Below are 17,982 nucleotides of genomic sequence, written 5' to 3'. Positions count from 1 at the left end.
ACATGGAGAACAACAAAGACCACCACCAGGATAGTACAGACTTTCATCAACAGCTGCCTGAGAAGAATCCTGCAGATCCACTGGCCCAACCCCATCATCAACTCAGACCTGTGGCAGCGTACCAACCAAAGATGAGATCCGGCACAGAAGATGGGGATGGATTTGGTACACCCTGAGGAAACCAGCCTGTAACATCACCTGACAGGCACTGGCATGGAACCCCCAGAAAAAAGAAAAGAAAGAAAAGGAAAAAGAAACACCTGCCGATGGGACCTTGAGGCAGACAGAAAGAAGATGGGATACACCTGGAAACAACTGGAGAGGGCAGCCGAGGACAGAGTAATCTGGCGGACTGTTGTTAGTGGCCTGTGCTTTGGCAGGGGAGCGACGGGCATAATGATATGAAAAATTGTGGGCTCCAGGCTGTTCACAAACAAACAGGGATGAAAACATAATCAAACTACCAAACTTCATTGGCGGAGATAATAAACTACATAAAAGCAAAGCACTAAACAATACACTTTTTGTAGACAACAAAAATGTGGAGAAAATGGCCCATTACTTCAGGCATCGAGGGGTCATGAGCCCATACCACAGCACAATTTTGAAATATGAATCACTGCTGGATGCTTCTGCTCCTATTTGTGACCTCAACACAAACCAATTCATCAGATGGGGACAAAGTGAACATTTATTCTCTTGTGGTCTAATTTAAAGCTAGTGGGGAATGCAGGATCTTATTCATCAAGATCCCAGTGAAATATTTGTGCAAATTCAGTCATGTGTGATATTTTGTGTGGGAGTAGAAAATAACGTAAAATGCACTTTTGTAGATTCAGATCTCGGTGGATCCGGGTGGTCTCATGAGTCCTCGTATTTTGCATTATCGTTATGCATTTTGTCTTCTGGACCACTGGTATCTAACCCCCTGATTGTGTTCACTCCTGAGACAAATTCAAAGTCCTTTTCTTTTATACCTGTCTGCAGCTCCGTAACTCTTTGTCCCAGGAATGTTTCCAAGTGGGTCTGGGAGTGTTTTCTCAGTACTTTTTTTTTTTTTTTGAGGCTGTACAAGCAGAAAATTTGGTCAGTCTGTCAGAAACACGACCGAGTATCCTGTCAAATATAAATATATATATATATATATATGTGTGTGTGTGTGTTTTTAAATTCGCAGGCAGGATTTTAAACCTGCATAAAGTGTTCAATAAAACTCAGTATGAGCTCAAACTTTGGTAAACACAGCTGGAACAGTGACGGCAGAGTCTTGCATCCAGGTGGCATCATCTGTGTTTCTGCCTTTGCGCGTTTAAGCGGATCAGCTCGTAGCGTGAGTACTGAGGTATCTGCAGCGTGCAGAAACTTGCACCTTCTAAAACAGCCTGGATTTTATTCATCTCATATCCGGCACCACAGAGTGACAGATTTAATTTCAAAAGAACTTTTTCTGATTGGTCTTCTTATTCTCCCCCCCCCCCCCCCCCAAAAAAAATAAAATAAAACAGATGAACAGAAATACGACACTGAAAACATTAAATGAGGCGTTTATGTTAAAGCTGGTCAAATGAGCTCTTCAAGTTAGACTTCTGTAGGAGCAGCCTCCCCTCTAGTGGCCACTTGGCGTATCTGCATGTGCCTTTGCCAGAAGTGACCTTGTTATCCTGTTGACTTTCATTACATGAGAACAAAGATGTCGGACGTGGAGTTTAGGCTGTTGCTGTTGGTTGTATTTATATTTCTGTTTTCTTTCCTGCACATTTCCTGTGCGTTTGGTAGTTCCTCTCACCCCACCCCATCCCTGTACATACTGTGGAATTTTCCAGCAGCTGCGAGGCGCTGAAAGATGCGGCCTCGCACAGTGAAAACACACAATAACGGTCAATGAATTGAAGCAGGCTGTTGCTGATAAAGAGCGTATGTGCTCAGCAAACGCTCCGGCAATAAACAAAGATGAAACCACAATGATCAAACGGCACAATGACACGTGGATGAATAGACGACATTTATCGGCGCTGCGCGACTGACCGAGAGCAGCGCACATGCAGGATGTCTGCTTCAGGGCGGTGACGACAAAAAGGACTTCACTGTGGATCGCTTCATAACTGGAACAACACTTCCAGTGTGTTCTAATAACCAGTTTAGCTGATAACTGAGGCCCATCTGGAAGGTGTTTAATACAAACATGCATATATTTGAATTTCCACACATTTGTCATTTCATAATTAAACAAGAAAACATGACAATATTCTATTTATTTAGTTGTAAGTCAGAAGTGCAGGGTCATCTTTTTCTTGGAATTGTCATACGTGTCTTGGTGGCTTCCCTCACTAGTGTGATTCCTCACCAGTCACTCACATCTTTGAAGGCGCCCTGTTTGAGACAGGTTTACAATAACGTGTCATTTTAAGTCAGAAATGTGCAGGATAATCTGTTTATGTTGGTGGCTTCCCTCACTAGGACAATTCAAAAGGCCCACGGCTGACAAAAGTGGAAAAACCTAATATCACAGCATGACATCTTTATTAAATTATGAACCTGTTGCTATTCATTGATTATTAAATTAATATGAAATTAATTATAAAATGGACATTATTATCATATATTATCATGTAGCCCTCTACAGAGCTGGAACTCTCTCGAAGTATTTATTTTAAGTTCTTTGTTAATGTTAAGGTAATTTTACCAATAAATTTGCCAATAAATTTACCAATTTGCCAATAAATTTGCCTTTAAACTGTAAAAACTGGCTGTCAGCAGATGCCCTGTGCAGGGACTGTTGCATGCATGTCTGCACAGTGTTACATTTTCAGGGCTGACACGGCCCCTGTTGGTGGTTCCACTGTGTGGTATCTATTCCCAAATCCCCTGCACGTATATATGTCGTTAAAAGCAACACGACTACAGACTTTGAAATGGCTACATGTCACACAAGACAAAGTTCAAAAAAGACCAACTCTGTCTTTTCAACATCTTTTGTTTCTCCTCAAGTGCAGTTCCATGCTTATGTCTCCTGTTGGGTGGACTGACAACCACTTAGCCAATATTTAAAAAAATAAATAGGTAAGACGGCACTCCTCACAGTGCGAGTATTTTCTGTTGTTTGTCTTTCAGGGCTCGCTGACGGACTACCTGAAGGCCAACGTGGTGTCGTGGAACGAGCTCTGCCACATCACCCAGACAGCGGCCCGCGGCCTGGCCTACCTTCATGAAGACATCCCCGGACACAAGGACGGACACAAACCCTCCATTGCTCACAGGTGCACAGTCAAGGACACATATTTAAGACATCTTATGGATTGAAGGGGATATTCTCATTTCTTGTGTTTTGGGTGTTTAGGGACATTAAGAGTAAGAACGTTTTGTTGAAGAGCAATCTGACCGCCTGCATCGCTGACTTTGGCCTCGCTCTGAAGTTTGAGGCAGGAAAATCAGCAGGAGACACACATGGACAGGTAGGACGCCATCGACGACGTGCAGCTGCACCACTGAATACACTTAAAAAGAAATGGAGCGGTGACAAACACGATGTCCTTGTGAATCAGAAAGTCTATTTAATCTAGATTTTTAAAAAATTTTAAAAAGAAAAAAAATCCACACTTTAAATGGTTTCTCAAAGGTGTCCCTTTGATTTAAAAAAAAAAAAAAAAAAAGACATATAAAGCATTTTTTTTTTTCAGCACCACTAATTTTGTTCCTCAGTATTCAAGTAAAGGATTCACAACCTTACATCGCCACGGTGATCAAAATGACCAGCACGTGTTAAAGTACAGCAAGAGACTTTAACAGATTTGCACCAACGTTTAGCGATATCTTCAGCGGGTCATCAAAACAGAATAACAAAATGACAGCGTTTCCGTTAACTGACTGCATGTGACTTCTGGGTTCTCGTGATAACTGTGATTCTGTCGAGGCTGTTCCAAGAACTTGTAGTCTTTGCAACAGAACGGTAAGTCCCGCTAAATATTGACATTTTGTTGTTTTTTTATTTTAAATCCAGTGTTGCCATAACGTCATCTCTTACACATACTGTGTCATGTACTTTAGAATGTTACGTGACTCTTTGTGTCCGTCATGTGACCTGTAACCTGTAATAGCTGCAGTTATTTTATTTTTTTTTATTTCCTGAAAAACCACCTCATGTGAGCGCAAAAACTTGTTTGTGATATTTGAGAGTTTCTACGAAACTTGCAGGAAAAAAAGTAAGTCACGTTATGGGGCTGCAGGTTTTTTGGGCTTCTTTTACAAAATATGATTGTTTGATAGGAAGTCAAAGGAGGCTTAAAAGTGAAAAATTTAATGTGGGAACAAGAACGGAACCTGTTTCCTGTTTGTGGAAAAGGCCTAAAAGTGTGTTTTTAATGTAATTTAAGTGTTGAATTTAAATTTATTTATCTCCTGCTGTTTACTCAGCTCATCTCTTTTGGAGTTTGAGGCATTTTTTTTAATCAATGGAGGGAAAAGTAAATAGAACTATGGCAAGCTTATTCATGACTTACCTCTGAAATACCCATTAAGACCTGCGGGTGGCAGTGTGCACCAGAGGTGGAGTTAATGTGGACGGACGGGTCTGGAAAGTCCAGAAATGTTTGGGGTTTGTATCTGCATGTTTGTGGGTTTGTGAAGTGGACGAGGATGTCGTCACGTTGAAGCTGTAACTGCGTGTTTACCTCACAAACGTTCTCTGTAGAGTCAAATTCACATGACTGAGAATCTTTTATAAAAACATGCAATGCCCACCGTGCTGAAATAATGTCATTTGAGCCGCTCCCCTGTTGTGTATCTCCTGCATACTAAGCGGCACCAGCCATCGATGGCGAGCGTCACATTTCACCGCCTCAGCCCGCCTGTCAGCTGAGTCATGCCGTTTCTTCCCCGTCCCGTAACTGTCTCTGTTGGATGGTCTGTTCAAGTCTCTGACCTTTGACCTTTTCTTTTCCAACTTGCAGGTTGGAACGAGGCGCTACATGGCTCCTGAAGTCTTGGAGGGCGCCATCAACTTCCAGCGGGACTCCTTCCTGCGTATCGACATGTACGCCTTTGGCCTTGTCCTGTGGGAATTGGCGTCGCGCTGTAGTGCAGCAGACGGTGAGACTGAACCCTCAGTGCAACAGTAAGCGTAGGCAGTTAGTTCGCTCCAAGTAGAAGAGGACAGTAATACAAGACACAGAAGACTACAAGACACAAAGCAGCTGGTTAGTGAGATTATTTTAAAATTTCTCTTCGCGGAGATCCACCCCAATATATTTAAGGGTTTCTTCAGAGGTCAGATGCAGCATTTTCACCAAATGTCATGAAATCTGGTTTGTTAAATTTTAAATTCTCTACTCAGAATCATCATAAAGTAGCTAAAACCTGAGTATTTGAGAATTCACTGAAGATGTAAATGAGTTGAGATGGTGGACCTCCTCAGACTGTCCCAGGGTCTTGAGGCTAGGGTTGTGCCTTGATGCTCAGTCTGGGCTTTAAGGCCTTGTTTTTCTGAACCTTGGCAGTGAAGGTTCGAAGCTTTGTTCATCTCAAGAAAAGTAAAAACCTTTTCAAGATACAGAATTTTGTTATTGTTAAATACAACTTAGGTACAATTCAAAATAGTTTCTTCATTGCTATTTTCATTGCTAAGTGTTGCCCCCCCCCCAAATGTCTAAAATCTCTTTCTTTCTGAGGACAACATAGCATAAAACGCGCTCATAAAATCTATTATCTATTACCTCTCAATCAGGTTGCACTTTCCACATAAATACACAAATTCTTCATTGTTCCTGCTTAGACTGCAAACCAGGGGTGCATCCAGATGGAAAGAGGGTGTTGTGAGGGAGACGTGCCCTTCACAACACCTCCTGATTAAAGTTCCAATATGTTTTCTTAATGTCATGTCTAACCTCAGCATTACTGGATCTGTTTAGGGTTCTAGCTTGAAAATCAGGTCAGTTAGGATGAGGGAAGCCAAAAATATGAAAATAAATAATTACTTCTCTTGTGGTTAGTAATCTTTACTGGGGGCCTTGAGCGGCCTCCAGACCCCCTGCTGACAGAAGTCCACTTTCACAAAAAAAAAAAAAGAGAGAACCTCCCCTCTCCATCCTGGCTACAGGCCTGAGATTTTAATTGGTGTTGAATGAATTAAAAGCTGTAGAAAAGCCATCCCCTTAAAATGTGTGTAACCTGAATTATTTAATGTGCAGGCTAAAGTCTTTCTATAATATGATGCTGCATTAGAAAAGAGCAGCAATGGTTAGTGAGTGAAATATGTGTTCAACAGGAGTAACAGTTTGCTCGTTTCTTAACTGTCTCCACCTTATTTTACATTAAATCCTAGGATGCGATCGCCACAAGATTTCTATACAAAAGTAGATGGTGAACAGCTTATGATGTGGTCCCCAAAAAAATTTCAGTCATAGATTTTTTTACTTATTTATTTTGCTTTAATGCCTGGTTAAAGCGTTGGCTTTGAAGGGTCAAAGCGTTGGTCTTGAGGGGTAAACGCATTGGCTTTGAAGGGTGAAAACGTTGGCCTTCAGAGGTAAACGCGTTGGCTTTGAAGGGTCAAAGCTTTGGCCTTCAGTGGTAAACACGTTGGCTTTGAAGGGTCAAAGTGTTGTCCTTCAGTGGTAAAGGCGTCGGCTTTGAAGGGTCAAAGTGTTGGCCTTGAGGGGTAAACACGTTGGCTTTGAAGGGTCAAAGCGTTGGCCTTGAGGGGTAAACGCGTTGGCTTTGAAGGGTCAAAGCGTTGGCCTTCAGGGGTAAACACGTTGGCTGCGAAGGGTCAAAGTGTTGGCCTTCAGTGGTAAACACGTTGGCTGCGAAGGGTCAAAGTGTTGGCCTTCAGTGGTAAACGCATTGGCTTTGAAGGGTCAAAGTGTTGGCCTTGAGGGGTAAACGCGTTGGCTTTGAAGGGTCAAACCGTTGGCCTTGAGGGGTAAACACGTTGGCCTTGAGGGGTAAACGCGTTGGCTTTGAAGGGTAAACGCGTTGGCTTTGAAGGGTCAAAGCGTTGGCTTTGAAGGGTAAACGCGTTGGCTTTGAAGGGTCAAAGCGTTGGCCTTGAGGGGTAAACGCGTTGGCTTTGAAGGGTCAAAGCGTTGGTCTTCAAGGGTAAACGCATTGGCTTTGACGGGTCAAAGCGTTGGCCTTGAGGGGTAAGCGCGTTGGCTTTGAAGGGTCAAAGCGTTGGCCTTGAGGGGTAAACACGTTGTCTTTGAAGGGTCAAAGCGTTGGCCTTGAGGGGTAAACGCGTTGGCTTTGAAGGGTCAAAGCGTTGGCCTTGAGGGGTAAACGCGTTGGCTTTGAAGGGTCAAAGCGTTGGTCTTCAGGGGTAAACGCGTTGGCTTTGAAGGGTCAAAGCGTTGGCCTTCAGGGGTAAACGCATTGGCTTTGAAGGGTCAAAGTGTTGGCCTTGTGGGGTTAAACCATTGACCTTCAGAAGTTAAAGCGTTGGCCTTGAAACGTCAATGCGTTGGCCATGAGTGTTGGGGCCTTAACTGTACACTGCTCACGGCCTTTTGTTTCCTTCATCTTGAGTCTGCATTCAAGGAAAGGCCACAATATTTGAGGAACATTTAGATCACCAGCTAAGGCCTCATTCTCACTTCCATCAATGTGCATCCTAAAAAGTCACGGTTTAGAATCGTGACAAACCGACGTGTGAAGATCACATTTTCCCACAGATGTGATCTGGGATACATCAACGGGAGAATGGGACATTAATTTGCTCATCTTGCTCTACTTCGCCATAAAAACTCCACTGTAACCTCTAAACTACTTTTAGAGTCCACAGAGAACCCAAGTGTGCTCATAAGCTCTGCCCTCCTGTGTTGGCTGGTGGAGGTGGAACCCTTGCAGAGCTTCTGTTTGCTTGTTGACAGGTCCGGTGGACGAGTACATGCTCCCCTTTGAGGAGGAGGTGGGCCAGCATCCGTCTCTGGAGGACATGCAGGAGGTGGTCGTCCACAAGAAGCTGCGCCCCTGTCTGCGAGATTGCTGGCAGAAGCACGCGGTGAGTCGATGCCGTCACAAAATCTCCTCAGTCTGGACATTAGGGCCACCAAACATTCCTTGAGTAAGATTTTGTAAACACTTTTCAGCCAGTGACGTTGCTCGTCGGTTTTCTCTCAGGGTCTCGCCATGCTCTGCGAAACCATCGAGGACTGCTGGGACCACGAGGCCGAGGCCCGGCTGTCGGCTGGCTGCGTCGAGGAACGTATCGGCCAGATGCAGCGCCACACGCCCGTCATCGGCCCCGAGGAGATCGTCGCCGTTGTCACCATGGTGACAAATGTGGACCTCCCACCAAAGGAGTCCAGCTTATGATCAACCAGTCAGTCAGCACCGTGAGAGGGCGATTTGGAGCTGCTTCCAATCAATGCGAGAGGATGAAGAGCCGACCCTGGTTGGTTGGCAGAGTGGGGTTTTTTTTTTTTTTTTTTTTGGGCTTTCTCTCTCTATCGAGTCCCCCTCCCCCAATCCAAAGTGCGGGCCGCTCCTCACGTTCAGAAAACGCCCGGTGTCACCGCATCACTCGGCATCCACATCATTTTGGTTCGTGTGCCTGAGGATACTTCAACATTACGTTTTAAACTCTCATCCTGAGCAAACAACTCACGATGTTGTGACAAAAACCACAACATCTCCGTGTGATGGCACGTGCGTGCTGGGACACTCAACAAACACTTTTTTCCATGTATTTGGTTTTTATACACTCACATAGGAGGGCCGGGTTTCCTGCAGAGAATCGAGAGCTTTCACAGAACTCTCCGCCCATTTTAGTGTTAAAAAAAAGTGAGCAACAAGCTCCCAATGCATTTGCTCTTTTCTTGTGTTTTTTCTTTCTTTTTTTTTAAAGAAATGACTCTCTCTCTGCCAATAAGCAACAGCTTCTGAATGTTTCTAGTGTAATGCTGCTGTACATAGTGTATTATGGACCCAGACTACTTGTTAATCAACTTATTTTAAAGGGGTGCGGGTGAAGCGGGGGTGGGAGGGTCCTATCCTTCTTTCTTTTTTTAATTTAGCATTACAACGTCAAAAAAACCATAAACCTCCTTCAACCAGGTATACCTCAGTTCAGACGGACAATTTAAATTCTCCCTCTTCGGTCATAACGTTTCGTACACAATATCCAGATCTGTCGGCTGTAACACTCGTGGGGTCACCTGAGCTGCAAAGCTTCGATTACACACTCGTTTCTTTCCTCCTTTCTCTTTGATTTTCACTGCCCCCCACCCCCATTTTGTTGTAGAGCCATACCGATATATCAGTTGGCCAATAATATCGGTCGATATGAGCCTTTCACCAAAATATTGGTATCACTGCTAGAAAAATATGTTTTGGAAATTGTGTCAGGACATAGTTTGTCCAGCAGCAGGCGACCCAACAGTATTGTTTACAGTCTGTCAAGCATGGCTGGGACCCCATCACCCCTTGGTCACATTAGCTACAAAAGACAGAGGGACCAGCTGTCATTCATTTTCAGTCAAAGTGGGCGTTTTACAGTGAGAAGAGACAAGTGGTCGCTATGCCACCAGCTACGTGAGGCCCAGAGAGACTAAAGATCTATTTTATGCAAATGCTGATCAGTGCAACTCGGCAACTTCCAATCCGAGCGCAGGCAGTATAATGTACACTGGTTAGTTGTCAGCTATATTTCTAGTTATTTATAATAAAGTTCATGTTTAAAGTGATCATTTTGATTATTTAATGTTTGGAATAATTACCATTTTGTATATATCAGCATATATATCTGTATCGTAAATTTTTGACTCCCTAATATAGGTATCAAATCAACCCCCCCAAGAAAAAAAAATTCCATATCGGTCAGGCTCTACTTGTTAGTGTGTGTGGTGTTTTTTTTGTGTGTGTGTGTTTGTTTGTTTGTTTGTTTGTTTTTTTGTGGTTTTGCTTTTTCAGGTGATTTTCTTTTTTTCTTTTGCCTCCCCGTATCAGCAGAGTCGCTGGGTACCGTGAATGTTTTCCAGAACAGAAGATAACGTACAACAGTTTTTCCATGCTGAGTTATTCTGTTAATTATGGCTGTAGCTGGAAAAGAATTTAATTTGGTTTATTGAGATGCTTCAGTTCTTCTGCTTTAAAGAGCAGAAAATAAGACTTAACACTAAAGTCCAGACAGACAGATTTAGTCTAAATATACACTGAAACACGTGTAAAAACTCGCCAGCGTGTCAGTGGAAGTTCTCTGCACAAGTTGACGTTCCTCATCCTCAAATGATCTGCTGTTTCACACATGTTGGATTAGATTCTAATCCTAATCCTAACCTTAGTGTTTCTCTACAAAGAAACACTTCACATGTAGCTCTGACGGGGCTGCATGAATTTTCCCCGACTGGTATGAGAAAAGTTTCCAAATATAAGTATTACATTATAAACAAAAATGAAAAACTCATTTTCAGACGGAGGAGCCCTGAGCGTGAGTGAGACCATTTGTGTTCTACAGACGTGTATTTGTCCAATTTAAACACATTTTCCTGTAAATATCCATTTTTATTTTTCATCCTCAGCATATATATATAAATTAGCTACTCAAACAATCTAAAGTGTTTCTACAGATTTTCTATCTTATTATTTTTGCTTAATTTCTATTTTTCATCTTGGTCCAAACCATACAGTCATAAATAGATAAGCTAGATGGCGCTACACTGCACACATATCGCCACTGTGGCAACATGAGTCATCTGCCATCAATCATCAAAGAGGGCAAGAAGCTGCTCGACATGATGTTCATGTACACGGATGTACACACACAAAACATAATTTCCACATCATTAAACAGATTCCGGTAAAACAATAAATTAGACAACTGTGCTAACTTATGTTAGGGCCCCTTCACACATAACACAAAAGACGCAGAAACTGGAAGAAAATCTGAGAACCAAACACAAAATGGGGAACCACGAACCACCCACTTGCTGTCGTGAGGGATGCACGGTCGCACAGTCGTGCACGACACGCCGGTGAGGGTTTCATGCACGCACGTGCATGAACACAGTGTGAGCAGCTAGAACGTGTTGCGCCAACATCACGCCGCTAATGTGGAGAAAAAAAACAGCTGGAACATGGTGTGCACATTGTGCCACTGATGTGGAGGAAAATAAAGTAAAAACCAGCTGTATAATTAGTGAAAATTACTGGGTTGATATAATAATAAATAAAAGGGGACGCAATACAGAACCCTGAGGTCAAAAATAGGTAAATAAATCCCACTCGCGGAATTCGATCTGACTGATACTTTACCACTGCGCTACAATCACTGTCTTAGAAGAGGAGTGTAAAATGCCTAAAATCAACATGGAGATAAAATTTTTAAAAAAGTAAAAAGCGCCGTAATAACTGACAAAACAGCATTTGTTACAGTGTATTTTTCATGATACGTGAAATTCGCTTTTTTGCGGCACCGTTGGTTTGTCATATCATAGTCCTGTGACGCAGGGCCCTTAACAAGGTTCTACTGTTTCCATGATTGTAGCAGCGGCATGTTTCCATTATTTTGTAATCATTGTCCGGTCTGTACCTTTAAGTTTTCATAATCCAAATAGGTGCAACTTGTATCAAATAAAAAAAGTCACATACAAGCTCAACACAATATGCATTTAAACATTAAAAGTGATAATAAAGCTGCACAACAACATTGTTTATAATTCCGTTACGTACTCTTGCATTGCGCCGTTTGCTGCATTATTTTGGAAAGCAGTTGGACTACACGGTTGTGATATGGAATATTAATTCCAGCTTCCCTGTAATTGTTACAACTAAAGTACAAATAGCGTATGTTTACGCCTGGAACCCAGAGAAATAGAGTGATAAATACACAAACCAACATTGGTGAATTTTATGTATGCCAACAGTCCAATTAGCTAATTGTTTGCCGTCTTTGCTAATGGCGCCTCGGTATCCATGGCGCCACAGAGGCACGTGATAACTCCGCCCTCTGGTTTATTTATACAACTCCATGATCAGAGCATTTAATCTCCAGTAATTCCTTATTTAAAATTATGTATCATTTTCATTATTCGCATTTCACCAATTAATCAAATCTCATCAGAATTTGTCAAGTTAAAGTTACATGAAATTGCTAGTGTGTGACCTGAGTCTTGGTTTGGATTTAAAGTGTAGTTTTGAGGACTTTTGAAGGTACCCAGCCCGACTTTAGAACTGAATTCACGTTGGCTTTTATTTCGGTTTGATTGCACAGTTTTTGGATTACTGTTGAGAGTTTCTGCTCAGGAATCTTTGCTACTCGCCATCTCCTCTTCCTCACCCCCTCTGGCTCAAGGACCTCCTCTTTGCTCTCATCTCTACTCGCTGAGCGTTAGCCGCGTGCCGTCGTGCTCAAAACCAGCGGTCAGCTTCTGTTTGGTTTTTGCACTGATTCCAGACATTGACACTGGATCCAGGCTCCATCTGGTTTATTCCTGGTCCTAAACCTCCATCTGCTTACTTTGCACATTTATCAAATGAGTTCAGAATGTTTGCTAAAATCGACGCCGCACTAACATGTCCGTAGCACCCAAAGCGACCTCTTCAGGTTCCACTCTTCAAAGATCATCAGTTTAGACATAAAACTTAAAATCAGGAAACTTTTCAGATTTGAAAGCCTGAAGCACTTTTTTTTAATTCTCAATAAATAACTTAAATATAAAATTATACAAGTTATAAATAATGTAATTGCTTTTGTACTAGTTCATTAAAGTTATTAGTGTTTTCACACCAACCTTGTTGATTGGTCCTCAGTTGTTCGTAACTTGTAAATCTTGCCGCGTTTCAAACAATGTAACTGTTGCTACCCACATACTTTCATGTGTCGTTTTCATTGGCAGGGATGTTAAACAAAACATCCACTAGAGGGCACTGCAGACCTTCAGAGTTTCTAGCGACTTGAAACATGGCGACAGCAGAAGTCGTAATAATGTTTTGACTGCAAAAGAAACACACTCTGCATTCATATTCGGTATGTCAAAAGTAAAGTTGCACAACTTCTTAGCTGAAATCTGCCACTGGGCATTTGTAGTCAAAGTCCAAAAATAAGAGTTGCGTTTCTCACATTTTGCTAAATTCCTCTTTCGATGCGCTTTCTGGTGGATTACACAGCAGTTTAAATTAAATCGCTCAAATGTCATTTGAACTGTTTTTAAACCTTGTCAAAAGCTGCTTGAGCTCTCTGTCTATCCCTGAATACCTTTTAATCCACTTAAATTCAGTTTGCACCATGTTTGAAACCTTTTAAAGTCTATTTAATGCAGTTTCAAAAACGGCCTTTTCAAAGCATTAATTTGAGCTCTGCTTCAATAACAATTATTTTAACCTCTTATTCGTTAAGTCCATAAAATATTAAATAATCCAAACTGTCTGTGTTTTTGAGACATTGTGAGGATGAAGGTGGACGTTTGGTGACCCGATTTACTTCCTGTTGGGTCTGAATGACGGCGTCTTTGAAAACGCTCTGAAATCCTCGACTGTCACGCGTCTGAACTCGGGCAGTAGAGACGACGAGGTTCTTCCTCCTTCATCCTGGTGCCATTTTTTTTGTCCATAAGGGTTCCTCTTGTAGATGTCAGGCAAATTGGATGTATCTGTCGTCGCCGTGATTACGGGTAACAGCGACTCTGTTTTCTCCGAGGGACTTTGAACACGGGTGCCGGCAGACCTGCAGTTTCTCCTCAGGCTTTGGGTCGGTTTCACAGGACGCATCTTAAAAACTGGTGTCAATTTGTAGGAATTATTAATCGGGGTGCTAACGTTGATGCCATCTTAATTTTTGTTGGGTTTTTTGTTTTTCTACTTGGAACATGCAACATTCAGAGTTACCAGCATCTTCACTGTAGCTTTTCAAGTCGATTTCAGTGTATTATTATTAAATATTCAGCATCTGGAAATATGGAATATCATCACTGACACAATTCAAGCAAACAAATAGAATAATGCAAGAATTTTATAATTCCTGCTTTTGTCTGAATTGCAGATTTTACTCAGTAAGTTTAGTTAAAACAAGTCCAGCGGTTTTTGATTAATCAAATCAACTTTATTTATATAGCGCCAAATCACAACAAACAGTTGCCCCAAGGCGCTTTATATTGTAAGGCAAGGCCATACAATAATTACGGAAAAACCCCAACGGTCAAAACGACCCCCTGTGAGCAAGCACTTGGCGACAGTGGGAAGTGCTTAATATCTGCAGTAAAAAAATAATCTTTCGAGGCAGTCAGGAAGATTCCAGCTCAGGTTGTTCCAATTCCGCAAATACTGAATTCCATAAATATTGCAAGGCATATGCTCTATGGAATTCTGCTTTGTAACAACTGATGTATAGACTTTACAACATTATTATTATTATTATTTTCTTAGTATTATTAGGGATCAACTGATTGTAATCGACCATGCCGATAATTGGCAACCCTAATTATTATTATTGAACATGGTGATTTCCTGTATTTGGCTTACTATTTGGGAAAATTAGGAGAAACTGATGTCAGAAGAGCATCATGGGAAGTTATTTTGGGTTGGGGACACTAAAACAGCAGAAAACCTGAAGGGGATTGAAACTGGTTTTTTTTCACATCGATGCTACTTCCTTTTGCTTCATCTGTTTTTCACTAGTATTGACTGTAACACTAAAGAATAATAGAAATAACATCTCATTCATTTTGTTGGGGTAGAAAATGTGGCCAACAAAAATTTCAGTTTGAAAAGTTCCCAAATGTAAGTCATTGTCCAAGTATTAAGAGAAGAACGTACAATAAGAGATGTAACAACACTAAAACTGGTGCTATTAATTTTTTTACTGTGATGCTTTATCTTGTTCTGTAGAGGGTTTAATTTTTTTGCAAGAGTAAGGAACCTTCTGACGGAGCAGGAGAAGGACCTGGAGTGTCTCAGATCTTGACTGTTTGCACAGTTGATATAGAAAAACACTAGTATGTTAAGGTAAAAAAAGGAAAAAGTGTTATCTGTCAGTATTTCATGAGCTACGTATAATTTATACAGCACTTCCACATGCTGATTATTTGCCAAAGTTGCTGATAATCATCAACCTTGATATTTGCCGAGATTTGTTTTTGTTTTTCTTGAGCTTGGAGTTTGGTAACCTTTCACCATTTGACACCTTGAGATTAAACTGTGTGCCAGAAACCGACCCAAACCGACTAACACCATTCAGGGATTCAGTACTATGCTTTTCTAAGTTCTTGCAAGTTATATGCAACTAGTGCCGAAAATGACCCGACGCTCCTGCAGGCTCAACTGCAGGAGCATCTTTCAGTGTACACGCATACAAGTAACTTGTAGCATTTTCATTTTTGTACAGTCCGTGACGTTGCATATTGGTATTCTGTATTTATTTACAGGCTTGAGGTTCTGGGGATCGTGCTTAGGTGCAACTCAGACTAAAGCTAGACGAGTTGGCACGATTTGCGGTTGTTTTTGTTGTTGTTGTTTGGGGTGGGTGTTCCATTTTAATTCAGGAAATATTTTCAATAATTCAAAAGATATAAACTGTAACGTGCTTCTTTCTATGACTGAGAATGAATGTTCTTCAGACTCCTGGATTCCAGTATTGTGTGTACTTTGATGACTGAGGCCCCGCCCTGTATAACTTCAGAGGGTTTTGTGTGATTGTTGATGTTGTTGTAGAAACAAGTAAAACTGACGCACTTCTCCACTCCTACACCGCTTGGTTGCTGAGGGGCCCTTGAGCAGGAAGCAGAACCTTCTGCCTCAGTTGTTGTTGGACCTGGGGTCAGATGGGTCCCTGGACATGTCTGACTTGCAAAAAAAAAAAAAAACCTGCTCCATCAGGTATCACGTTTGACACCTTGGAATCCGGTGGGCAAATCTCCATCTTCTTCAGAGTACTCCATCCTCAAATCTGACCTACCAGAGTACTAGAGCCGAGCTACCAGAATCCTACCTTTAGGAACCAGTTGTTTCCAAAATCGGCTTCTGGTTCTCTTCATTCAGGTGCCAATACCTCAGTCATCAGAGAGACACTTTCGTGTTTGTTCCCAGCAACATCTCTCGACTCGGCAGATCAGCGGTGCACGAGTGGCTTTCCACAGCGCGCAGGCTTTACTGCTTTCTACCTCGACTCCATCTGGCGCAGCACTTGTCTTTGCTGTGCATGTAAACTACCAGTGAAATATTTGTGTCTTGTTGCCCCACTATTTTAAGCAGTTTAGGATTTGTACAGACAACATAAAAAAGCTGTATCCATTATATACTCTGAGCTGAATCTTTATATGTGTTAAACTTCAGTGTTTCCTCTGCATTCGTTTGTACTTTTATTATAACTTAATTGAGCAGTGTAGCCCCCTGGTGCTGCTTAAAAACTGTCTTTCACTATGCGGGAAAATAACTTAAATTGAGCTATGTGTATATTAAAAGTTAGAGGCTCATTTGAGTATTTTTAAGGCATCCAAAAAATAGCACTTAAGGTTTCCTTTGCAGAAAAAAGGCCTATCCCCTGAAGATCAGCCTTGCCAACTCTTAGGGTGTTCATCAAGGCACTGTCTTGGGTCCTGACTATTGTATTTTGAGAAACCCCTAAAGCTCTTCAGAGCAATTACAATACTCTGTGATAATACAATCATCCACCACAGGCGTCTCATTCCAGCATCTTGATATGACATTTTTCCCCGTTGGCAAAAAAAAAAACTTGATTGAACTCCCAACGTCCTTGCCAGCAAGATAGGTTGTTTGGGCTGAAATTTCTACATTAAGAACAAAAAAGACAAAACAAAAAAACACTACATGCATTTTCAACCCCATGTTTCTTGAAGCTCTGAGTAGCAGCGATGATCCAGGATCTGCCAGTACAGCTTCGACCAGAGATGACGCTCACACAGCACCAGGCTTAAATACTGAAGACAAAGTGAGAAATAATCTGGTCTTTAGGTCAGGCAAAATGTTTGTGAAAAATGTCTCCCAAATTTGAAGAAATTTGAATCTTCAAAATGTTTGGGGGTTAAAACCTCCAAGAACTTCAGAAGAAGAGAGAATAAAAAATCTGATCCCTGATCAGCGCTGCAACTCCTTGCTAACATTAGCTGACTATGGTTTTTAGCAGCTGAAGTGATCCATGTGATGTAAATAAATGTGTTTTTAGATTGTGAGTGCTGGTGTTTTATTCATTGGCATTTGAGAATTTGGCCATTCCTTGATAACCAACACCAAGATAGTTGGGGTCTGCCACTTTATTTTTACTCCCCCACCCCACCACCAACGTTTTGCACCTCCCCCAGCCTAGAAATGTTCCATAAAGTTCCAGCTTTAGGGGGAAATCATCTTGATAGGCAAACGGCTTCCTACACGGCTTGCTTATCTTGCATATAAATACATGAATCATTTTGAGTTTCACAGGTAGACGGACCGCAGGTCTCAGTCTATATTGACCAGGATTCTCAATCGAGCCATTACCATCAAGCATACAGTTTTAAAAGTAAGAGCACTCGAGGGTCGTCTTGACAGGGTGGATCAGGTTCGTTGGTTGATTGACTGCCTTGGTCACTGACTGGAACCTTCAGTCTATTACAACTTGAGATATGATTTTGAAAGTATGGTTGGGTTGGTTGATAGAGGGTTATCGTGAGTTACCAGGAGGGTTGGGTAGGTTGGTTGAGGATTATCTCAGTCAACGCTGACTGGGAGGAGCTTCAACTAAGAAATTTAGATCAAGGATCCCATTTCAAAGGTAGGACTTGATTGGTCAATTTGAGTGGTTTAATCAACCAGAAGAACAATTAAGACAGAATAATGATCTCAATCAATGGAGGGTCTGAAAAACCGATCTTGGATATAAATGAGGTGCTGGTGATATGTTGAGGCACCAGACATTTCAGTCATCTTGGTCTGAGGTCATGGCTTTTGTCGACTTACTGGTTTCCAGGTTTTAGTATCTTCGCCTGGTTTATTGATTTTTAGAATAATGAAAATGAATGTCTGAAACCTTTGCTTGATTCTGTTTATTTTTGTTTTTTAAAA

The 17,982-nt window shown here is 41.7% G+C and overlaps 1 protein-coding gene and 1 long non-coding RNA gene across 5 annotated transcripts in view; one reads left to right on the top strand and one right to left on the bottom strand.

Annotated features, from left to right (window-relative positions):
• Positions 1-10,386, top strand: part of acvr2ab (activin A receptor type 2Ab) — a 92,622-nt gene extending 82,236 nt beyond the window's left edge. For all 4 annotated transcript variants that reach the window (XM_034179017.1, XM_034179024.1, XM_034179027.1 and 1 more), the window contains 5 exons: positions 3,112-3,257; positions 3,338-3,452; positions 4,947-5,085; positions 7,863-7,993; positions 8,113-10,386. In XM_034179017.1, the coding sequence (XP_034034908.1) occupies positions 3,112-3,257; positions 3,338-3,452; positions 4,947-5,085; positions 7,863-7,993; positions 8,113-8,307 (726 nt within the window). In that variant the 3' untranslated portion in view covers positions 8,308-10,386. The remainder of the gene's footprint in view (positions 1-3,111; positions 3,258-3,337; positions 3,453-4,946; positions 5,086-7,862; positions 7,994-8,112) is intronic.
• A 2,245-nt stretch (positions 10,387-12,631) lies between these two features.
• Positions 12,632-13,538, bottom strand: LOC117517902. Its single transcript, XR_004562882.1, has 2 exons — positions 12,799-13,538; positions 12,632-12,760 (listed from the first exon to the last, which is right to left on the bottom strand). It is a non-coding gene; the product is annotated as an uncharacterized LOC117517902 (long non-coding RNA).
• Positions 13,539-17,982: the final 4,444 nt, after the last annotated feature.

This window comes from Thalassophryne amazonica, chromosome 1, assembly GCF_902500255.1.
Source record: "Thalassophryne amazonica chromosome 1, fThaAma1.1, whole genome shotgun sequence".
Lineage (NCBI taxonomy): Eukaryota > Metazoa > Chordata > Actinopteri > Batrachoidiformes > Batrachoididae > Thalassophryne > Thalassophryne amazonica.
The sequence above is the reverse complement of the archived record's forward strand: the minus strand, read 5'-3'. Positions and strand labels throughout refer to the sequence as shown.